The sequence below is a fragment of the Hydra vulgaris genome, chromosome 05 (genome assembly GCF_038396675.1).
Source record: "Hydra vulgaris chromosome 05, alternate assembly HydraT2T_AEP".
NCBI lineage: Eukaryota > Metazoa > Cnidaria > Hydrozoa > Anthoathecata > Hydridae > Hydra > Hydra vulgaris.
Genome location: NC_088924.1, coordinates 20,925,765 through 20,952,500, shown reverse-complemented (window position 1 = coordinate 20,952,500; position 26,736 = coordinate 20,925,765). Strand labels below are relative to the sequence as shown.

General features: G+C 26.8%; 1 protein-coding gene across 16 annotated transcripts in view; it reads left to right on the top strand.

The window, feature by feature from the left end:
• LOC136080676 (A disintegrin and metalloproteinase with thrombospondin motifs adt-1-like) overlaps positions 1 to 26,736 on the top strand; it is a 91,073-nt gene that overhangs the window by 4,157 nt on the left and 60,180 nt on the right. For 7 of the 16 annotated variants that reach the window (XM_065797629.1, XM_065797635.1, XM_065797633.1 and 4 more), the window contains exon 2: positions 20,306 to 20,342. In XM_065797629.1, coding sequence (XP_065653701.1) covers positions 20,306 to 20,342 — 37 coding nt within the window. Of the gene's footprint in view, positions 1 to 415; positions 661 to 20,305; positions 20,343 to 26,736 lie in introns of those variants that run through there. The other 9 variants (XR_010638592.1, XR_010638591.1, XM_065797631.1 and 6 more) reach the window with 3 other exon arrangements.

The window sequence follows — 26,736 nt, the reverse complement described above, 5'->3', positions numbered from 1 at the left end:
TCTTTTAAATTGTTAGACAGACGTTGAAACAATGCAAAAATTAAAAAATGAGTGGCTGTTGTTATGCAGTCAGTTTTACTAGCTGTTTCTATACATTCTTGCATCAATTAGTAATAAATGCATTGGTAAACTCTACATAAATTATATTTGCTTACCTGCATTAAAGGTTTAAAAAAAATTCAAATTAAGTTTTATTGAGTTTTAAGAATTTAAAAACTGCAGCAAAAAAAGGTTTTGTATTTGTAATTTTTTCTTAAATAAATTTTTAAATAAAAGTGTTAACTTTATAAAAAGTTTTGTGGTTTTAAATGAGTCAATATATTGATTGTTTAAATATAAATGTTTTTATTTATCACACCATTTGCGTGTTAAATTTAGATATATTATGTATTGACACTTTCTTATATATAACTGAATGACCATTAACGATAAATATCGTTTATAGTTGCTATAGTTGCAAAATATATTAAAATTTTATTTGAATTTAATAACAATCACGACTTATTTATTATTCAGTAAAAAAATAAAAACAGACAAATCTATCTTTGTAGTGGAGTAAACAAGAATATTTACTTGACATGCGTTGAAATATCAAAAATAAACTCAAATAACAACAAAATTAGCAGAAAAATGAAAAATCTTGTTGCTTTTTTTATTTTGGTAAGTTTTTTTTTTGTTAGAGGTAATGAAATAAAGCTTACTTGAACTTGGACTAATTATTATGAAAGAAAAAGTCTGGTTTTAAAATCTTTCTACTTTAAAAAAAAAGGTTGTCTCATTGCTGCAGATATACGTAAATGATTACGTTAGCACATAACAAAAGTATTTCTAACATAGATGTCAATGATGTGACACTTCTCCCGGTTTATTTTGAAATTTAATGCTATAATAACTTCATATGCATTTATAAGGTTATTACCATCTTAATTCTTATGTAGAGTGCAATACTAAACCTACTATTTAAGAAAAAATCTGATACACTTTTAGAATTTTTTTAAATTAAGCCCGCAAAATATTCTTTTGTAAACACTTTAGATTAAATAATTAAAAAGCAATATTAGTGATACAAGTTTTTATTGAAACAAATATAAAATATAACTTAATATTAAATGTTTAATATTAAACTACTACAGTGTCTACTATACCAAACGTCAACTGCATAAACCCCGTAAACTCTAACTTTATATAGCGGTAAGGTAATAGTTATCACAGATTCAAATCTTCTACTAAATCGAGAAAGATAATAATTTTGCTTTATTTTTCACTGTTGCAAATTTTTTTAAAAATCATTCCTATACTCAACTTATCTTCTGTCAATATAATATGTCAACATACTAACATTGACATTTAAAGAAAATTGTACATAACTTTAAACAAGTAGACTTGTAACATTTCAATATATACTTTTTATATATATATATATGTATATCGCCGTTTGACAATATTTTATATATATACATATTTCGCTGTTTTGACAAAAATAACAATAACTAAGTAAATAAATAAAATAAATATATTCATAATCATATAAATCAAATCATAGGAGTACTCTTACTTAATGCCTTAGAAGAAATTTAGTTCATTGTCGTTTAGTAGAAGAGTTTGCCTATTTTGTTTTAAATTGGTTAAGCGAAAAGAGTGTTTTAAGATCATCATTTAAAAGAGTATTCCATAATTTCGGTCCTCGATTTCTAATTGAGTATTTAGTAGCTGATTAATAGGTTTTGGATACACTAAAGTTATTTTTTGAGAATCTTGTGCTGTATATATGATTTATTTTTTTAAATATTGAGTAAAATAAAGGTGGTGCCGTTTTTATTATCAAGTTTAAACATAAATATAAGAATTTGATAAAGATTTATTTCGAAAACATTTAATATATTAAGTTTACTAAAAAGTATTTTAGTATGAGAGAGTCGACCAATATTTGTAATAATCCTAATAGCATGTTTTCGTTTGCAGAGAAGTTTATTTATTTTTGTAACGTTGGTGCTGCACCTAGCAATATTTGCATTGTTAAGGTAACAATGTATAAATGTATATGTATTTTAAACAAGATTGGTTTAGAAACTGTTCAGCTTTATACAGTATAATAAAGACTCGGCACTTTCCATGGAATATTTTTTTTTTAGAAGCATGATGGAATGTGTATTTAGTTTTATTAAAGTTTAAGCATAGTTTATTGGATTTAAAGCATTGGCTTAGTTTATCAAGTTTGTTGTTTACTGTTAAAATTAAAATAATAATATCTTCATTGGAATAAAACAAGTTAGTATCATCGGCAAATAAGATTGTGTTTTAGATATTAGAAAAATTATCTAAATAGTCAATATAAACTAAAAAATAAGAGGGGTCCTATTATTGAGCGTTGGGGAACACCGTCATATTATCCGTTTTTCCACCTTCTTATGAAATATATTGCTTCCTGTTAAACAAGTAACTTTTTAACCAAGTCAAGTTTGAATTTCATATACCCTAGATTTCTAGTTTGGATAAAAGAATTATATGATCAGCTGTATCAAAGACTTTGCTTAGACCTATAAAAAAGCTTAAAGTATACTTTTTTTCATTAAACCCTTTAAATATATCATGTACAAAATGTAAGATTGCGTGATCAGTAGAATGACCAGATTTAAAACCAAACTGTTTGTTGTACAAAATATTATTTTTGCTTAAGAAAAAATAGTCTATTAAACATAACTCGTTCTAGAATTTTAGAATTTTTGAAAAACATGTTAGAATTGAGATTGGCCTATAATTAGTAACGTCATAAGGATCACCTGATTTTAAAATTGGGACAACTCCAGCAATTTTTAGTTTTTCCGGAAAAACTCTCTCTTTTAAAGATAGACTAAATATATACAAGAGTGGGATTGTAATGAGTTGTACTGAATTGATAATGATGCTCCTACTTATATTGTCAACTCCTAAATCTTTTTTGGGCTTGATTAAAGAAACCACGACTAATAATTCTTCTTCAGTAAGTTTTTCAACAGACAGTAATAGTGTTATTAGAAACCAAGTATGCATCAAAGCTGGTTTGTGAGGATTCAATTTTTGATGCTAATAATGGACCAACATTTACAAAAATTTCATTGAGTGTTTCAGCCACTAGTTGTTTCTTTAAAACGTAGTTATTAATAAATTTGAGTAATTTTGGAATAGCATTTCTGTCAGAATTATTTCTACTAATGACTTCGTTAATAATATGCCAAGTACTTTAAGGATCATTCGAGTACTTTTTAATTTGATCTGAATAATAACATTTTATTGATTTTTTTACAATTTACTCAGAGTCATTTGTAATATTTATAATTAGTTTCATTACGAATGGTTTTTTTTTAAGAAATTTGTTTTATAGTCAATGTTTTTTTTAAAAGATTTAGGAATACCTAATAATAATTTTTGTTTTAACCAATTTTGAAACTTCTGAAAAGGCTTTGTCATAACATTTATAATACTCTGACATGAATATATCGTAGGCTTTATCAGAGTTTTGATTCAGGAATAGACCATCCCAGTTAGCATATGATAAAAGGTTATGGAAATGTTTAACTGAGTCGTTTATTATTCTTGCTTTTTTTTTTGTTTTGTTTTTTGTTTTGATTATCATTTTTATTACAATTTTGTAAAATAATGAAAATGGGAAAATGATCAGAGATATCTGCTTTAAATATTCCTGTTTTTATTTTTATATTAAGGAAGTCATTGGTGATTATTTGATCAATTGATATTTCCCTTTTTCTTGTCATGCGCGTAAGTTTGTTGATGACAGGAATGTAACTATTTTCAGAGATTAGTAGAGAGCGGGGTTGGATGTCACACTTTTTACATTTTAGAATGCTCAGCTTTTGTTTTTTATAAAATACATACCAAACTTTGCACGAAAGTAACTTGACTGTTTCCGGTAACTGTTACAATATTTTTATGACATTGAGTGAAATATTTTTTGCTGTAAAATTGTTTATCAAAGACCTCTTTTGTGTGACAACCAACCCCACCCACGGGGTTGGTTGTCACATTTCTTGGTATGTTTTGATTATATTTAAAAGTAGTACCAATAAATTTTGTTTATATATTACAAAGAATAAATCAGAGTAATCTGAATAAAAAAGGCTATATACTAAAAAAAAGAAAATACTATATATACTATACGGAAAAATATACTAAATATACTATATACACTGTACGGAAAAATGTTTTTTTTTTTTTAATATAACACTATATACACATTTAGTTTAGGACTATATAAGTGTTTCTAAAAATGGTGCTTTTATAAATTGTTGGATGAAGAACACAATTCACATATAAATTGGTGAAAGCCTGGTGTGCATTTTTCATGAGCCCATATTTGGGCAAGCCTGACATTGAATTCATTGTTCTTTTGGTCTGCTGTTAGCAAATGATTCACAACAATAGATGCATTGATGCTCTTCATCTTTAGATGAATTTAAGACTGAAGAATTTTAATAACACTTTTAATTTGATCTTCAAACACTTTAATTGATTTATTTGGTGGTCTGTATAAAGCATGGTCGATAATGTTTTTTGAGGTTATATTAACTAGTTCAATACACAATGACTTACTATCATTAGCGGTTGAACTTAAACTTGACTTAAATTTAAACAATAACGAGTTTTTAATAAAAATACACAATCCCCCGCCTACCTTGCCTGATGATCTAATTTGGTGAATCCCTTTGTAATTTGGTAAATGGTAATTATAGTTGTTCACCATATTTTTGTCATCACACCATGTCACGCTGAGACAAATAGTTTGAAAATTAATATTAATTTCATATAAAAATTGTTTTAGAGAATCAAACTTTTTTTGAAGACTTCTAATATTAACATGAAGGATCGAGAACGAATCGTTCCCCATTCCTTCAAGGATATTTTTTGAATTTACATTATAATATAATGGGTTAATATTTTTTTTTTGATCGTTATTAAAATAAAAGTTTATATCAGGATTAGAATCTTTTATTAAAAGTGTTGAGTTTATAGTTAGTAATATATTAAATTTAAAGTTTTTTAAAGATGAATCCTCGGCCATTTTAAATAAGAGTAATATAACAAAGAAAAATTAATAAAATTCAAAAAATATCAAAATCTTAAAAAAAAAACAACAACCATTTAGCAAAATTTCTATTTCTAAATTTTTTGATAATTTACTTATCGTAAATGACGATAGAATATTTGCCAATAATTCTATGACTTTTACTTTCTTCAAAAAGTCTTTTTCGAACTGCCTCAGTTTCGATTAAACAATCTTCGTTAATCGCAGTTTCGATTAAATAATCTTCGTTAATGTAAATTTCCGATCCTTTTAGTTTGTTTGCATTCTTTAATATTTCAACCTTATCTTTGTAGTTTAATAATTTTGTTACAACAGTTCTTTATTTTTTTGTATCTAATTTCCCTGCTCTATGAGCTCTTTCAATAACTACTCCTTTTACATTAAGTTCATTTTCTAACAAATTAATAATTTTTTTTGCCGAGTTGTTCCAGCTTTCAGTGTCATTTTCTGCGATTCTTTCGAAACGAAGATTATTTCTTCCTTGACAATCTTCAACTCGGCGAATCTTATTTTTATCTTCTTCTCCTAGGCTTTACTTTAAAATCATTTTTTTTTCAAATCTGTTACTTTTTTGTCGTTGTAATCTTGCAAAAACGTAACACTTTCTTCAAAGCCTTGCTGTTTTTTTTCAAAATGTAATATTTTATTGTTTACTTTTAAAATTTCAACTTTCCTGCCTTTATTTTATTTTTTTAATGCTTCATATAAATGTTGTAAGGATCAAACTTCTTTTTGTAAAACGTCCATTCAATCGTAAGTTGATTTAAAGTTTCCGCTAATCAACTTGATTATATATCTTTTTGCTGTATTAAAAACAATTCTTGGAATATTTTCCGTACATGTTCTATTGATATTTCTGAATCTTTACTTGAATTCATTATTAACAAATAAATGCAAAATAACTAATAGTAATGTATCGGTATGTTTTTTGAATTATTAGATATTGCTTTTTTACTTGCATAATATAATATCTATTAAAGAAAAATTTTTATTGTAATTATTATACTTACCATAATTTTTTTGAGAAAATTTAGAGGTTTTCAAACATTTCTTTTATAAGTTTCTATGCAATAAAGTTGCATCTATTTTGAGTATCCGCTTAAAAATTGTTAAACTTCAGTATAATCAGTATAATAAATTTATAAACAGGTTTAAAATTTTAAACTTGATACATTTTTAGCAGCTCAGTGCTATAATGCGTTAGCCTCAGTGTCAGTATCTTCAGGTTTTTAAGGGTTCAAAACCATCACCATACTAAAAAAATTTTTAAAGTTTTTCCGCTTTTTGCTGCTCTTTCAATTAAAGAGCAAGACAGTTTAAGCGAAAAAAAAAGTCACAACTTTTTTATTTTGAGAGAAACAAAAAAAAATAATTATATTATTATAACTTTTGAATATGAATAACTTTGTAATCGTAAAAAAAGATGTGAACATTTTATTGATACTAACATAGTTTGTACCTTTTTTGATAAAGATATACATATGTATATATATATATATATATATATATATATATATATATATATATATATATATATATATATATATATATATATATATATATATATATATATATATATATATATATATATATATATATATATATATATATATATATATATATATATATATATATATATATATATATATATATATATATATATATATATATATATATATATATATATATATATATATATATATATATACATGATAAAGTAATGTAACAACGCGACCTTTTCACATTTTGTTGACTATTATTATGTAAATATTACATATTTGAAAAAAAAAATTTTAATTAACAAGTATGATTGTTTAAATTTAGAATAGTCATAGATTTTTTTTTTTCAATAAAAATAATTTTATTAAAATATTTTTGGAGAAATATATTAATGCTGATTTAAGCCTCATATGCGTCCTATAACGCTACACACAAGTTTTATTATACTTCGCTATTCATAAGGCAGTTTAGTTAAAGATACGAACAGTAAATCATAACTCATTAAGTCATATTATTTTTAGAACTTTTTATTACTAATAATTATAATTAAATCATTTAGCCGCTTTCATTAAATGAATTAGACCCTTCTTTGCATAAAGTCCTTTTGCCATTTTTTATGTTTTTACGATGCTTCTTTTGTCTCAGTGCTCATGAACCAAGTTTTACACTCGACGCAATGAATCCAATTATCTTTTGACAGTAATTGTCCAGGAAAATTACTTCAGAAACTAGTTCATGACTTCAATGCGCTGGAATATAACGCACGTAGATGTTTAACTTTTTGACTTCATTTATTACAGCAATATCCAAATGACTGCAATACCCGTCAAAAATTAATAAAACTTTTCTTGGTAATCGGTGCTAGTTAAAATGACGTATTAAAGAACTATTTCTTCCTTAGTAATATTCTCTTTTTTTGAATCACGCGAAAAATACTTTTAGGCGGCAAATTATCCCAAGCTCATGTTTTAAATTTTTGCTTTTATACAAAATCATTGGTGGAATCCAGTAAAATTTGTACATGCAACTTCGGTAATAGTTTCTTCTCTATCTCCATGAGTAGCTGTGTGTACACGTTTTGCTCCTCTTTTTGCCTTTACTTCATGAGTTCAATCTAGATTAATCGACGTTGTAAATCAATTCAGGATGGTGTGCCAAATATAGTTTTTTGCAGACATTGCCGACAAAATTGAAAAAAATTCAGTTTCCGCGTTGAATCGTATTAGTTATGGTAACTTAAACTTTCACAATCAACGTTTTCAACATCAGGATAGCGCCTGTGAAATCCGCCGCTTTGCCTGAAATTATTTAGTTCGTCGGTATAGTTATTTAAATTTAATTACTTAATTTAGATTTGTTGAAAAAACTGATTTTGAATAGTTTTTTTAAACTCAAATTAAAAATAAAAATCAAAAACTAGTAGTAAAAGTACCAGCAATTTCATTCTTAAAACGAAGTAGCAGATTTTTTTTAAGCACACAATTTTTGTGCATATTTTTTAATTTGTACTCTTGCAATACCAAATCCTATTTCTTGAATACGAAATACCTTTTTGCAACTCATCTTTTACTGTTTTGGGAATATCGCACTTTCAAGTTAGTTTAAGTTTTGGTAACCTATCCTTTTTCGATAACCAGTCTCTGATAGTTTTTTAGTAATGTTACAAACTCGCAATGCTGCCTGAATTTCCAGTTCTAACAGAAAATAGTGTCTTTTTAAAAAAATTAGATAAGTGCTTTTATTAGCTTATAATTGTATATATATATATATATATATATATATATATATATATATATATATATATATATATATATATATATATATATATATATATATATATATATATATATATATATATATATATATATATATATATATATATATATATATATATATATATATATAGATACATATATATATATATATATATATATATATATATATATATATATATATATATATATATATATATATATATATATATATATATATATATATATATATATATATATATATATATATATATATATATATATGGCCGTGTTAATATATATATATATATATATATATATATATATATATATATATATATATATATATATATATATATATATATATATATATATATATATATATATATATATATATATATATATATATATATATATATATATATGGCCGTGTTAATATATATATATATATATATATATATATATATATATTATATATATATATATATATTCATATATTTGGCCGTGTTAATATATATATATATATATATATATATATATATATATATATATATATATATATATATATATATATATATATATATATATATATATATATAGGTATACATATATATCAGTATGTTACTAATACGATGTTTAGGTAGCAGGGGCGAGAAGAAGACTAATAGGTCTTATCCCCACGCCCTTGATAAAATTTGTGAATTTAAAATGTAATTGAAAAATAAGCAATTCCGTTAACAATATAAAATAAGCAAACGTAAAATTTATAAAGTAACAAAAAAATAGAAAAATTTTTTCAAAAAATAAGGGGTTGCACTCTACATTACCGAATTCGCTGAAATTTGGCACAAATGTGTAAGGATGTAAGTTAGGAAAGACTGCGCATATTTCTAAAAAAATTTTAGTTCCTTAAAGAATTACAGCAGCCTAAAGTTTGTTATATTTTGACTGAAGAATGAGGGGGAATTGTGCCGGAAATGTGTCCGTTTATTATTACCCTTATAAAGTGCTTGTTGTAAATTTGCAAAGTTAAAATTTGGTACCAAAGAATTTTGAATCCTGTTTAATCTAAAAATTATAGATTAGGAAAATTATCTCTCAAAAGAACAAAATCTAGTTTATTTTAAGATTTACAAAACGCACAAACTAATGACAATAAAAGGGTATTGACAATTATAGCTCTATAAAAAATGTGACTGATAGAAAATACTTTTGGTTTTAATATTCCTAAAGATTAGACATATATCTACTTTACGAAGCAATTTTGTTTTGGCCTTATGTTTTGCTGAGGTTATGTTCTTGATGTTTTGGTTATTCAATTTTTCTGAAAAAATTAAAAAAAAAGTGAGCAAATTCATTTTGATATTGAACTAAATACAATCATATTTGCTTTTAATATAATTTTTAATCAGTTAATTTTAAAAAAAACTGTTTGTGTGTTATGTGATTTAAATTTTTACAAAGTTGTTACAAAATATTACTAAATATTTTTTAAACTTATAAATTTGTTATTTTCTCTACATAGTTATGTCATTAAATCAAACAATATTATGTAATCTTTTTTTTATTGATTGTTTTATTGTAATAAAATATTATTGTAATAAATATTGATTGTCTCAACAATAAAAGAAGTAATAAAATGACAAATGTACATAATAATATCTAATAAATATTACATTGTTAATTTATTTAACTAAATATAATTATATTTAGTTATTATCTACGTTCACCCTAATTTTTGGTAGATAATTAGTAAAGAATTGACAATAGTTAGTAGATAATTAGGCATTTAAAATAGAAATAAAATTTATATAGAAATAGCTATTAGCCTGTTAAAACTAATAGCTATTTGTTCAAGCAATATGTCCTTCATGAATATAATTTTATTTTTATTTTAAACATATTGTTTGTGTTCAAGAGAACTTTGCTCATTAGGAATATTTTATTTAAGATTTCTTCTATTTAAGTGTTTAGATTATAATTATAGTTTTATGTGTATAACAAAATCAATTGTTCGTTTGTAAATGATTATGGAGCTTGTTATAAACAACCATACACCCAAGTAAGAAATCTGATTGAAGATATTGACTAAAATGTTCATAAATTACTTATAAAACGAATAAACTTGAAAGAAGTATAAATTACAAGTATATGCATACATCATCGTGATATGTTAATAGTGAGATATGAGAGTAATCAGAAAAGTTGCTGCAATCCATTTCTGACTCACATAAAAGTGTGTACAGGTAAAATTTTATATATTTACGTTTTAATGGATCATACCATTCTTCCTTTTATAACAGTTCAACTGGTCAAGTTATTTTTATGAAGATGATGAGTAAAGTTGTTTAATGCCTGGTAAAAAAGACTATGAAGCATAAAGAAAAATGTTCACATACAAAAACGTGTGCTCTTATGTAATTTAAAGGAACTGTTTGTTACTTTCAAAACCATGAACCCAGAAATAAAATAGGGTTTTTATGGTTTTTGCACATTGCGACCAAAATAGTGTACCACTCTGGTGCTTCAGGAACACATTCAGTGTGCGTCTGTTCTATTCATCAGAGTTTAAAACTGCTTTTACATTCTCTTGGTGTGACATACAAAAAACTGTTACCTTATAATGTGCATACGTAACATTACTAATAAAGATTGAATGATGCGTAAATGTGAAAGATGCGTGGAACTATGAATGCATTGGTTGAAAAACTTTATTATTTAATTGGAGAGTTTGAAGATGACAATGAAGTAAAATGTGATCAGTGGACAACAAAAGATATTTCAAGCTTAACACATAATAATGAGCGAGTGTATGAAACAATGAACTAGTACTTAAAACACTGACAAACCTTGCACTACACTCGTATTTAGCTAAAGTCAAGCATCATACTTGAGATCAAGAAAGAAAGATATGAATCACTTACAGCATTATTTCTGGGTAATTTTTCAGAAAACTTCAAGTTTGTAGTTCAGGATGAAAGTCAAAGCTTTTGTTGGACAAATTTACAATGTACATTACATCCTGGGATTATTTATTTCAAAAAAAAAAAAAAATTTTTCTCAATTACATATCTTATTGCATTGTTTCAGATAATATGATACATGATATGAACATGGTGTATAAAATTATTGATGTTGTCATCAATAATATTAAAACAAATCTTTCTTAAATAAAAAATATTGAATACTTTTTAGATAGGTGTGCAGGTCAATAAACTAACCAACACACCCACTATGATAGAATTTTAAACTTATTTTAAGCCTTTGTTTCCATCTTGATGATTTTGGTCTTTATGCTAAATAGAACTTATTGCAACTAGTCACGGTAAACAACCTTGTGATGGAATTGGTAGTATAGTCAAGCGTTTAACAAAACTAGCAAGCTTGCAAAGCAATATAGGTAATCATATTTTATCTCCACAAGCAATGGAAAAATATTGCAATGAAAACATTGAAGGTGTACATTTCATTTATTTATCATCAGAAGATTTAACTTTGGTGAGAAACTCTCTTAAGTAACAATTGGATACTGCAAATACCATACCTGGAGCACGTAGTTACCATCAGCTTGTACCACTTGGCCATCAAAAGAGTAAGAAATATAAATTTAATATACCTTTTATTATCTTTAAAGAACATGCATAATTTTTTTGAATAAACTAGAACAGATTTTTTATATGTGTGGAATCATCGTCAAAAGCATTTTTTTTAAAAGTAAGTTATATTTTAGACTCATAATTTTTTTTTAATGCCTTTAATAAAACAAGTAACAAAATAAGTAAAACAGATTAAATGTTGCTTTTTTTTTCTAGATAGGCGCAAAGCTATGCAGTGTTAATAAAGATTTTGCTTTCATTCATGACTTTGGAAACGTCCTTGTAACAACTGTAAACTTAGTTCCTGGTGATTATGCTTGTGTTTCCTTTGAGCAAAATATTGGTAGATAGGAGTCATTGAATACATTATTCTAGAAGAAAAAGATGTGCTTGTTAAATTTATGTGTCCACATGGTCCTGCACGGTCGTTTAAATGGCCGCCAGTGGATAGCTAATGTTGGATTCCAGATGTCCACATCATTTGCAAAGTTGAAGTAACGACTACAAAAACTGGGATTTACTACTATTTAGCCAAAGACGACTTTAAAAAATTGTTTTCCTTAGGAAATAGAGATTTCTATATTTAAACTAATTTCAAGTTTGCTGAGTCTGATATGTCTTATCCATACTTTTTTTTAATCTTTTATATATTTGTACAATTTATAAATTATATGAATGAAAAGCATATATAAAATCACTTTAATTAAGTATTTATTTTTCAAAAGGTTTTTTTTAACCTTATAATTTTGTTCTAAAAAATTAATAAAAACAATTAGACTGTTAATTTCTAATTTGATTAATTTGAAGAAAGGTAGTCTGACTTTTAAAATATCACAAAATTTTGTTTTCATATCAAACCTCAATAACTCCTCAAGTAAACGTAAGGCCAATAAAAAATTGGTTCGTAAAGTTGATATACATCTTATCTTTAAGAAAACAAAAAAAAAAATTTTTTCTATTAGCCAGATTTTTTATATAGCTATAATTGTTAATTCCTTTTTTATTGCCATTATTAATTACATTTTAATAATCCTAGAATAAACTACTTTTCCTTGCCTCGGGAGAAACAAAACTAAAGTTTTCGGACTTAGCAGGTTTTAAGCTCTTTTGGTACCAAGTTTCAGAATAGCAGCATTAGTAAAAGCACTATAAATAGGTTATAATAAATGGAAACATTTTTGGCGTTTTTCCTCCCTCATTTTTCAGTAAAAATCAAACAAATTTCAATTTGCTGTAAATCCTAAACGGATTATAATTTTATGAATAAAATTTACAGCCTTTCTTAAGTTATGTCTCTAGACATTTGTACCAAATTTCAAAAAATTTGGTGATATAGGGTGCAGATTTGCGTTTTTTTGTGTTTTTTGAAAATTTTTACCTTAAAACATCGATTATTAAATAATAACAAGAAGCGCTAATAACTTAAACAAATTTTCCTATAAGCACTGAAATATTTAATTTTTATTTATTGAAAAATCAAGGATTAACTTTTTTTTTTTAATAATTAACTTCAGAACACAAAACAAAAGTCTAAGGATCAAAAAATTAAAAAAATAACAACACATATTATACAACAAAGACATGAAAAGTTACCAAGTACATTTAACTTTGAAATAGTTTTGTGGTAAATCATTTTTAAATAACTCTCTAAGTTTAGCCTTGAACTCATTTAACATTGTAAGAGTTTTAAGTTCAGTTGTGAGTATTTTATTTTATGACTTTGGTCCTCTTATTGAAATTGAAAAGTCAGCTGCTGCAAAATAACTTTTGTATTGTATATAGGTGTAGTTTCAATATCTAATCAAGTATTTATTGTAGTTAGTTTTGAATAAGGGATTAAAAGCTTTTGAAATTATACTTTTCTTATTTTTGAACATAAAAATTAGAAGATGATAATTAATTATTTGACATATATTTAGTATATTTAACTTAGTAAATAAAGGTAGGCTGGGTGTATGGCGGCTTTTACTGGATATAATTTTGATGGAATGCTTTTTCAATTTTGATAGAAGTTTTTTTAACTTTTATTTATTGGTACCACACCATACAATATAGCGTAATTAGGATACGAATAAATAAGAGCTTCTTCCTGATTAACCTTCAGAAGCAGATAAATATCGATAGATAGGCCCACCCAGGCTTCTGTGATGCCCGGGTCCAAAAATTTATTGGATGTCTTTTTTTACTCCAAGTCTTTAAATAACAAATAAATGTTGTTACTTTTTTTTGGTTGAATTTCATTGAAATTTAAAATCACAATGACTTTATTGTAGTAATGTCATTTCCCTAGCATTCTTAAAGGCAAATTTGAAATATTTGTCAAATCAAGCGATCTGATTCGTCTAACTGCAGTCCCATAAGTCTTCTTCCTATCATAAACAAGGTTTTTGAATCTTTAATTAACAAACACTTAATTTCTCATCTTGAATCTAATAACTTACTTTCTGACCATCAATATGGATTTCAATCTTCTCGTTCTACAGCTGATTTGCTAACAGTAATAACTGACAATTTTTATCGTGCATTAGATGTAGGTGGAGAGGTTAAGGCCATCGCTCTTGATATTTCAAAAGCTTTTGATAAAGTTTGGCATGCTGGTCTTCTCCAGAAGCATTCTTCTTATGGTGTATCCGGCAACATTTTTAAGATCATTGAATCCTTCCTTTCCAATTGTAGTATAAAAAATGTCCTCGATGGACAACACTCTGCTTCTTATTCTGTAACTCAGGGGTTCCTCAAGGTTCTATACTTACAAGGTTCTATACTATATTCTCACATCTAAGGTGGCATTGTTTGCTGATGATACTACCATTTATTCTTGTCGTGATAAGAAAGAAACACCCTCTGATTGCTTGGAGCGGGGATTTGAGCTTGAAAAGTATCTTACTTCTGCTACAGCATGGGGCTCACAGTGGCTGGTGAACTTTAATTCAGATAAAAATGAACTTTTTTTCAGCCAATTGTTATCGCAATAATTTAGATCTTCCTATATTTATGAACAATGATGTACTCGATGAGTCACCTACTCTTCATTTTTTTAGTACTTAACTTTTACTTCCAATCTTTCTTGGAAACCATATATCAAATCAGTTGCAAAATTAGCATCTGCTAAGGTTGCATCTCTTTATCGAGCTCGTCACTTTCTTACTTCGTATTCTATTCTCTATCTCTATAAATCTCAAACTGGGCCTTGTATGGAATACTGTTGCCCTATCTGGGGCGGATCTTCTAATGACGCCCTTTCTCTTTTAGATAAGGTGCAAAAACGCGTGGTGAACATAGTTGGACCTGCTCTTGCAGCCAACCTCCAACCATTATCACATCGTCGCAATGTTGCTTCTCTTTCTCTTTTCTACAAATACTAAAATGGGCACTGCTCTAAAGAGCTAGCATCTCTTGTGCCATCTACTTAAATTTATTCTCGACTAATTTACTCTTAAAATTGATTTTTTCTTTTGTCTGCTAGAAAGAGTTTTTTTAAGCTTTTTGTCTTTTGAAGCATAAAAACGTCGGTCTTCGTCTGTTAAAGATTTGTATGAAGACAAAATGAAAAAATAATTATTACATTAATTTTCAATTATTTAAATCTTATTCTCATTGACTATTAATATTGTCCAGTGCAACATTAACTACCATACATTTAAAGCTTTTGAGTGCTTATTTTTGGTAGCTCGCATTTTTATATAGAAAAATTGTTCTCTAATTGACAGACAAGGTTGCATCAAATTAAATCTTTAAACAGATAATGCACTTCATTATTACCTTCACCTGGAAGTTATTACTCTTTTAGATTATGTAATGCTTTCAAGATCTCTTTTTGCTTATTTACAAGCGGCTTGACTGCGTCAATCAATGAGCTCCGTCATGTAAAAGAAAAACTTATAAATGCTAGTCTCCTCACGAAGGATTTTTTAACAAACCGGACTGCAGCGTAATAATTGGTACAGTTTTATAGTATTTCCAAAGTAGGATTTCACAGAAGCAAATAATTCAACAGCGAAAAACCACCACATTTCAAGCTGTGGGCAGAGCAAGCAACAAGCTTAGTTTGTGGATTGTTCTCTACAATCAAAGCTCAAAATCTGTTGTAAGTACCTGGTATATTAGTGTCATTGCTTTGACCATGACATTTTTAATTACAAAAGTAATTTTTTTTTGACAAGCTCAAAATCATTTTTGCTTCACCAGCTCCCTTCCTATATTTGAAATCTTCTTGCTTTGCTAACCCTTCTCAAACATCCCAAGGCTGATTATTACCGTAATGCAAAAAACTAAAATCAAACGTTTTTTGATGACTAAAGGACATATTGGTAGTGCCATCTTCAATAATGGTAAAATATATTTCTTATTCTTGTTTTTTTCAAACAATTTCTCTAACCACAAATTTACCGCACTCCTTGTTAAATTTAAACTACGGTTGACCGCTCAAAATGCAAATATAAGTCCACTGAATTTCGGTTCTTGAATGTTTGCTAGAGAACTGCAAAGAAATATTGAATAAAAAAATTTGCTTTTATAAAAGTTGGTAGATTTAAAAATAATGTTACTACTTGCTAATCTTCATTTAGTGAAGAACGCAATTTAAAATTGTCCATTTGTTTTTGCACTCATTCTTTGCTAATTTCTTTTCGAATTTTCTCTCTTTTTTTCCCAGTAGTTTTGTTGGTTTTTGGAATGTTTTTTGGAGCATAATTTGCCAATTTCAAACTAGCTTATCTAACTCAACCGAGTAATTATGTTGTTTTAAATTTTAAGTTTTTTTTATTTTATTGTCCATAGTTTTAATAAATAATATAGAGTTAGTACAAAAAATAGTTTCTTTTAATATATAGTTTATATAATAAAGTTTATTTTGTTCGAAATGGTAGATTATCCTTAAAATTGCTACCATACGCATTTTCAGTGCGTAAGGCAGCAATATGTACTTTGTACATCACTAAGAGACAGCCTCTTTAGAAAAGTTGCTATTGAAGAAAAATCTAGGAAAATAACCTACTTTAACAATTGCTCTGGAAAGTAAACTTATCAATTATGCTAGTAACAGGGCAAAGTTAGGGGTAGATTTTAGAAAGTCCCAGTTCTTAAACTATGCCGGAAACTTGCCAGATAGCATAAACTAAACTTTAGGAAAGTAATTCCTAGCAACCAGAGTTGGTCGTTGATTTAGCGTAGGCATGGGGATAGACTTACTCTGTGACAATCTGAAGAAACAGCCTCAGTATAGCATGAATAAATTAGTAAAGTAAAAATGTTAAAGTATTTTAGTCCTTGAATGACGTCATGGTAAAAAATAGTTCACATGGTAAACCAGAATCCATATATAATACGAATAAAACTGATCTACAACTTGACGTAAAATCAAGAAAAGTGGTTGCACCAAAAGACACAATAGCTCTTTATAGTTGAACAAGTGGAAATCGAGAGTCAGTCATTGCAATGGCCTGTGTTAATCCTCAAGGCAAGTTCATTCTACCTCAGGTGATTGTAAAGTGAATGACATTCAGATCTTTAATTGGTTTTAAAACAAGTTCTGCACCACCAAGTACAAATTAGAGCTAATCCTAAAGGTTGGACTAAACAGGGTCTAGCAAAGTTACGGTCTACCAAAACATACTTGGACAATACTGGCACAAAACGTCCTCAGTTTTTGATTCTAAATGGGCACGGTTTTTACAACTTCCTTGAGCTAATTAATATTGCTAACCAGAAACAAATACATATAATTGAAATTCCTTCACACACATTAAACTGGCTTTAGGTATGCGATTGCACCTTATTCAAGCCACAGAAAGATAAGCATTGCTCTACAGTACAGGATCTTATCGATAAGTTTCCAGGAGTAAATATTTGTTGGCAAATATTAGCATATTCGTTCAGCATGGAAAATACAATGACTTCAAAATACATTTTATCTGGGTTCAAGTTGTGTGAAATTTATCCAATCACTTGAATAAAACTATATCGTGCCAAAAAGGTTAAAACAACAACAAAAAAGAAGTCCATTTCAGTATCCTCTGGTTTAGAAACCATTGGTTGGTATCGTAACTTCCTTAAAAAAATAAAATTATACTGGTGCTTTGCATCAATAAAAAGATTTATAAAGCATTATTTAACCAGAAATGAAAAACCAGCTGACAACAAAAATAAGAAAAAATCAAAAATCTAAGAGTTATCGAAAGAAAAAAGGGAAAATTAACAAACAAAACTGCTTTTTTGATTTATTGACGAGATTAAAAAAAATAACTACATCATTTTTACTAACATGTTTCATGCGTTTAGCAATCATCAGGTAAAAAGTATGATTTTCTTTTGGTCTTTCTGAACTGATTTTCTTGTTGTGGCTTTTTATTAATATTTCGATATTTTTGGTGCAGCTGCAAATCACTTTGATGGTACTTCGATTGAAGAGTTTACTTAGGGAGGTGCGATGTTGGAAAATGTTAGCCACTTAAGTTTAGGAAGATATTCCCGACATTAGTAGATACGATTTTACTATACGGGGGGTTGAACCATATTAAATGCAATGTGATACAGCTGCACCAAAAATATCAAAAGAACAATAAAAAGCCACAACAAGAAAAAAAGTTGAGAAAGACCAAAAGAGTACTAACTCAACAATTGTATAAATAAAGAAAAATGCCCCATAAAAGGAAAATGTAGAGCCTCTAATATTATTTATAAATGTATAGCATACCCCCCTTCCCCCTAACACTCCAGAAAAAGTATATATTGGCCCAGCGGAAGGTGAATGGAAGTAAAGATGGGCTAACCACAAACACTCATTCACAAACAAAAAGATGAAAAATTCAACCACCCTTAAAAAGGATATATGGCAGATAAATGAAAACTTAAAAATAACAACCAAATTAACCTGGTTAATTATTAAACAAGTCCCCGCCTACAGCAATGTAACAAAAAAATGCTTGCTTTGCCTTAATGAAAACTTTGCACAACATCATACAAAGGTACGCAAGAATTATTAAATAAAAAAATAGAAATAATATCTAAGCGCCTTCACCAAAACAAGTTCTTGCTCGACAACCACGAGCCCAAAGATTAAAAAATTCCGCTTGGATGAATTTCAAAGTACATTTTATCTAATAATATTTCTAAACTTAAAAACAAACCATATTTGAATCAATGGCGAGACACTCAAAATATTATACAATGGTTGCAAACCATTAAAGAAAAGCAATTTTGTGAGTTTTAAGTCTTTAATACTTATGATTTTTATCAATCAATTAACTAAAATATACTAGGCAATGCAATAAGTTTTACAGAACAATACATAACAATGAAAATTGTATAAAAGGTTTCATACAATATGCAAGAAATTATAAATATTTTGCAATGGAACAGTTTGGATTAAGGAAAAGAGAGGTTTTTTCGATTTCACGATGGTTTGCAAACAAAAGAATTATTAATTTTGCATTATCATAAAATATTGCAGTTTTATACTTAAAATAGTTTTGGCATATACCAATATGATGGTTTATCTAATTTTAGGAAAAAAAGTGGTAAAGAAATAGAAAAGATAAATAAACACTGTGTAGAGTTTTAATATATCATTTGATAGAAATAAGCAATCTGCTTATTTCTATCAAATGTAATTTGAAAATACTTACCTATCTCGATCTAACACTAAACCTTAACGAAGGTTCTTTTCAACCTTGCCACAAACCGAATAATATACTTAGTTACATACAAACGGATTCTACTAACCCACCGCGTAAACTAAAAAGCATTCTTAGGTCAATTGAATTAAGATTGTCAACTGCAACTCCTAGTAAAATTTTGCTATACAACGAAAACCTATTAATTACAAGAAGTGAAAAATTTCGACGTGGAGACGCAAAAACAAACTACTTCTTTCCTCGTTTAATACCTGATTAAACGTAAAGTATTTATGACAAACTTTGCTTTAATAGATTTTTTAGAACTAATGCCACCGTAATTCTAATTGTAATATTTATTTTTTTAAAGTTTAGTTTTTAATGCATATATATATATATATATATATATATATATATATATATATATATATATATATATATATATATATATATATATATATATATATACATATATATATATATATATATATATATATATATATATATATATATATATATATATATATAGTAATATTATATATATATATATATATATATATATATATATATATATGTATATATATATATATATATATATATATATATATATATATATATATATATATATATATATATAGTAATATTATATATATATATAAGTTCTATATATATATATATATAGAACTTATATATATATATATATATATATATATATATATATATATATATATATATATATATATATAAGTTCTACTTTTTTCGTAGGTCGATATCACAATTGGAAGTTGTCAAGTCTTTAATAGTAAGATAATTTAATATAAAGTTATTAGAGTAATATTATATAATGAAATTGTTTCAAATATTTTAACAAATAATTTTTGCTCATTGCTTAGTTCTTTATAAGCATAAGTAATGAAAATAAAAAAAGCGTAAAAACAATGAACGTAAACAAAAAAAGCTGTAAGTATCAAAGTACGTAGATACAAAACAGCTCGCGACGCCGCGCAAAATGCCGTAAAAACTGAGGGCCATATAATCTTTAATATATTTGTTGATACATTTTATATAAAGTAAGTGTATTTGTTGTCTATGTTTTCTATAAAATAACAAGGGTCTCTAATAAAGACAAAAATTCAAATGGAAAACCAATAAATCGATAAATGATAATTATATTTTTCGTTTTTCAAATTTCAGTTAAGAATATTAGTGTAAGATTAAATATTATCAATAACAAGGAAAACCATAACAATATATATATATATATATATATATATATATATATATATATATATATATATATATATATATATATATATATATATATATACTGTAGCATATTTATGTGAGCGCAAGAAAACGAAGTATAATTAATAAAAAGATTGCTGCCCCATCCCAAACCCTCATTCGACGTAGCAGCACTCCACTGCGAGTCAGGCTATCTGTCAGTCAATGTATGTTTTTATCAATTTTCGCTAAGAAACTAAATATTATTCCAATGTATTGGAGTAGTATGAAATCATTTTAACGATAATTGGTAAAAACCATTTTGATGGTGAAAAACAGTTTTTAAAAATCATTGCAATGGTTTGGTTATTTAAAAATATATACACACTATGTTTATTACTGAGAGCACGCTTTAAGAAAGAAATTTACTTTTCTACTAGTTTATACAAATTCTTTAGGGCGAGAATTCATTTTCAGTGGGTACAGAACGTTCGCTTAACGTCTTCAGAACATCATACTGACTTGTGACGTTTATAAGGCGTTGCGTAGACGTCTTAAGAACGTTGGTGCCCGCTGGGTTGAAGCAAAATGATTTATTGATAATTCAAAATTAATGCTGTTAGCAAGGTCACATTTGATTAAAATTAATGTTGATCCGTAATGACATTGTTTTGTCAACTATTATCAAAAATGATCCGATCACAGATAATTTTTGATAATCGCTAGACTACTAAGCTTCTCTCATCATAAGCAGATGCAAAAAGGAAGAGCCAAGTTGATTTTGCAGAGTATAGGCATGTTAGGAAAACGTGATGTCATGTATTTCTCTATAAAAAGGAATATAGGTCTTTCAAATGTAGTTCAGTCAACATTGCTGGAGGTATTAATGCGTACACATTTTTGAAAGCAGGGCCAGTGCAAGCAGGTTTCAGTTGGAGAGGGGGTGCCATACTATAAAGCTTTTTTCAAAACGTTGTATAACTTAAGAATATAAGAGATATTTTCTTTAAAATAAACGTCTTCGTTTTGTTTTCTGACATGAATGCGTGCTAATTTGTAAAACTGGTTTGTAAACGATGGTTTGTTGTTAACTAGCTTTCTATTTCTGTTTAAAATAAACGCATAGTTTTGTAATGAGAAACTTATATTTTAGGGGGCGCCAGTTCACCAGCTAAAGGAGCGCAATTGAGTAGGGATGGAGCAGCTTCCCCCGCTCCCCCAGGCCCTATTGTGAATTCACCACTGATAATAGAATCTAAGAAAGATAACTGTATTTTTTTGTTTACAGAAACGTAACTAAAAAAAAGGTTATAAAGTTATCTTTTTTTTAGTTATTTCAAAACAATGAAAAGTACCAGCAAAAGTTAATTCATGCAAAAAAAAATAGTTTTTTCAATATATCTTAACACGGTAATTATTTACAAATTCAAATATATGGAGACACAATAAAGCTAGAGAGAAAATCAAAAACTTAACAAGAAAATACAGGAATAAATAACATAACTTAATTAAACATAAATTATGATAGCTTTAGTATATGCGTTTTAGATTCTTTGCGACTGCTGGGAGTTATAATTATTGCGTAATTCTTTAGCAAAATATTTGAACATACTCTGCATTGTTTTTTTGTGATTTTAAATTTATACTTGGCTTCCATGAACTGAACCTGAATAACACAAAATCTTCTGCATAAAGGACTAGTAGCACCTTGAAAATGTAAAAAACAAAACATCGTCCATTGGACAAGAGTATCCAAATGAGTTTCAAGTCGACCGTTTTTTAGGGTATTCAGATAACGTCCATATTTATTATAATAATTGTTAATGTCATCATAAATTGTTATTTTGCTATTTTAAATATAGCCGGCTGTGTAAACTATAGACACATATGTATATTTGTTAACTGAGTTTTTTAAATCACATATATTATCCAGCAGTTCTTTTTCATCGGTTTAAATATCTCTACAAAATGTCGCACATTTTACCGTCGATGCCATCTATAGAAATGTCAAGTTATAATATCAATATAGTATGTTGAACATGAACTTTTTCATTTACAGACTAGGCACTTATAAAGTAAATACCTCCAGATCCCTGTCGAGGCTTAGAAAAAGCTTTTACGAGTGGATCTGTTGAAAACAAACCTAATAAAACACGCTTTGCTCCATTACACAACAAAGTTTCTACTAGGTCAATCAAGCCAAAACATGCATGCGCTATTACATTGCTGGAATCTAGTGTAAGCTGTTTTACTTTATTACCTTAATTTTCATAAAATTTAAAAGTTTAGCAATATCTGGTGCTATTTACATTTTTTAACTCAAAATTTTTTCTAAAACTGTTTGCTATTCTTTACTTTTTACATTTGTTTTTAACACGTTGTGTTAAAAACAAATTTGAATGTTCAAAAGCAAAACTAAAAGTGTAAAGAGAATACACAATTGCTATTAGACCTGAAGAATGACTTACCTTCTTAGTTTTCCTATACCTAAATACTGCCTTTGTTGACAATATAAAAATGTATTACTTATTCTTGATTTCGTAAAAAAGTTGCAATTTCAAGCCTTCAAAGACGCATTTGACTTTGTATGTTTTGAAAGAGCATGCATTAATTATTTTGGAATCAAGTATGTTGCGACCAAATTTATTTTTGTATGGATCAAGCAGGCTTTGAAGCTTTTGTTCATAAAACTCAATATAGGTGATTAGTATCTGTTCAATATAGGTAATTAGTACTTGTTTTAACTTATTTATAATTAATATTAACAAAATAAATTTTTATATTTAGGAACAAACTAGAGAAGTTCAATGAAAATTATATTAGGATGCTAAATAAGAAATCACTGAACTTTAACGATGAGGAAAACTATAACATTTTAGTATAGCGATTTATGTCAGAATTGAATAATTTTTTAATATATCAGAAATGTATTTTTAGCATACTCAAATCATTTTCCTCGCTGAAAATTTTTCTTGAAAAAATTCTAAATCATTTTAAACTAGATCAACATTTGATACTATTATCCAAGGTAAAAAAGGCTCATAATGATCTAAAAGTAGTTTAAAAATCTTTTAAGACCAGATGAAGAACAAAAAAATGCCTATTAAAAAGATGTTAATACAAAATTTAATTAGAAGAATAGGGTATTAACTTTAATTAGTAATTTAATAACAAATCTTTAATAACAAAAAAAACGAACAAAGCAAAGTATAAAGTTTGGTACATAGACAGTCTTCCATTTGTATTATATCAAATAATACTTGAAAACCGGTATTATTTGATATAATACAAAACTATACATTAATACCAATTTTTTTGTTCATGAGAGCGACTCAGATTTTGGGATCGATGGGCCTATTACTCAAGAAAACAGCACACACAAACCGATATAATTTAAATAAACATCTTCTTTTTTAAAAAACTCATATTATCTTCTGTGGGTCAAAAAATCTTGGGCTGGATAATGTAGTTGCATAGATCAATATTTATAATCTACTTTTGTTTTATGTTTCTTGGTTCTCATTATATAAAAAATATTAACTAAAAGTTATCATAAATGTAAGCTACGTAATCCATATGACTATAAAAAATCTCCTGCTCAACCGGTTTGTATGGTATCTGCACAGAGCTAAATGTCTAAACATCAGTTTATTGACTTGAAATTTTAAAATCAATTGTACCTTTATTTATAAAAATTAAAAGGAAAAAGCATTCTGTACCTGGCAAGGGTCTCCCCATAGTTAAACTTGATTCTAATGATATACGAACTTTATTTAATTATGTTTTGTAAACCATTAAAATTGAAGTTTTTTATATTTCGTTCCCGAAATTCAACCATCTTATCTACCTATATAATCTGTTAAGACACTATGTTTGTCAAAGAATTCCGCAATAAAAACAACATTGAATTAAGATGTGCTTTTTCTTAAAATAAATCTTACTTAAAACTTTTGACGTAAACTCATAACAAAAAATTAATAGATATCCCAACAAAATTGGTTTCTGACATTTAAAAAACCGTTGTCATTTAAAAAGTCATTTAAAAAACCGCTGAAATTATGATTAAAAATATGTTAATTAAGAACTAATAAAATCATGAAAGACTAACTTCAATTTCATCGACCGGTTTTGAATTTTGTTCAATAATCTTTAAGTGTTCAAAAGTTGTGAATGTAAATTATTTAACCCACTCATTTTAAAAAGGGTGAAAATTTCTTTTAATAATAACTTTCGAAAAATAAAAGATAACAAACGATTATTTAAAAGTAGAACCTATCGACGATTTAAATTTATTACAAGATAGGAAATAAAAATTTTAACGTAAATATAAATAAATAAAAAGTGACAAATACTTTTAATTAGTATTCACCAGAATGGATAAGAACTAAGTTGTAAAGTGGATAAACACACTTTTTCAAAATTAAAAATTTTTTTAATTATTAACTTTCTCCAAAGGTTTAATAATGGTGCTTTTTAGGTCATATACTAGTACTAGTAAAAGAATATTAAGTTCTATAAACAAAGATATGTTTCTTTAAACATTTCATTTCAAACACAAAAACTTTTTTCAAAAATTTATTTTATTTTATTCAAATTTAAAAACGAAATCAGTTTTTTTATGCATAATACGGTTCAAAACTTACTACAACTAATCGCTAGGTTTGTTGTATCTTCTGTAAAAATTAGGAAGTTTGTTATTTCTAACATATGTTAGGAAACATGAACTCTTGGTTATGATTCATGTTTGCATTATAAACGTTTTATTCATATTTTATTAAAATAATTAAGAATACTTGGATTGTTTTTTTGTTTTTTTGAGTACTTACATAATAATTATAAATTTTATGCTAATTGATTGTCTACTTTAGTTTATTCCAATAACACGGAACACTGAAATAGGCTTTCAGATAGCAATATATAAATACTATAGGTGAAAAACTTCAGATGTTGCGAAGATTACCTGCAGTTCTCTCGTAAAATTAAAATTAAAAGTCTGTAGTTATGTACTTATCATAATTGCAATTGTCAGGAATAAATTAATAGCTTTTTGTTAGGAATATTTATTGGATCTTTGTCTTTTTTAAAAAAACTTTGTTCAATTTTTCCTTGACTGAATTAGTTATCGCATTTTGCAAACTATTATAAAAAATGCATATGTGGCAGAGGACAACTTTGACCTCAGGGACCGTATTCTCTCCGTTAGGCTTAACGGAGCGTTTGCGTAAATTTTTTTTAAATTACATAGGCAAAAAATTTCTTAAAAATATTATTAAATATTAGTATTAATATAATATCAAATATCATATGAAATATTATTATGTTTTAATTAGTATTAGTTTTAAACAAAATTTATTAAAGTTTTCGATATTTCTTTATCTAAAAATATCTTAATAAAATTTCAGATTGAAGCTCCGTTATGCTTAACAGAGAGAGTTGAATAGGGCTTCTCGGTAATAAATTTTAGATATTTATTACTATAAATATCTCGATCTGTAGAAATGAATGTTTGATCACAAGTTTGACGTTAAATTTTTTTTTTAATTATTTTGAATTTTAAACTTGACAACATGCTTTTTCTATGCTTTCTTCAGAAAGCTTACACTATAATATTACCGTTGATAACAGAACAAGATCTTGCATGATGTTTTTTATATCTGAATTTATCAAATGTATTATGAAACTTTTGTCCCAGGGCTAATATTTACATTTAGCAGACTTCTTATTGCCAATATCTTTTAACTATTGCATACTTTTTAAAGACTCAATAAAAACTACCACCGCTCATATGTCTACACTTACAAAAACGTAGATTCAGTTTTTTGTTGTCCAGTAATATGAACATAGAGAGCCTTTTTTAATAAATGTAATTTAGTTCCATTTTGACCAAATTTTAATCCAACTAACAATTTCTTTTTAAAATGTGGGTTTGTTTTCACCTTTTCCAGCAGTATTGCCTAGTTTATTTGACGTAT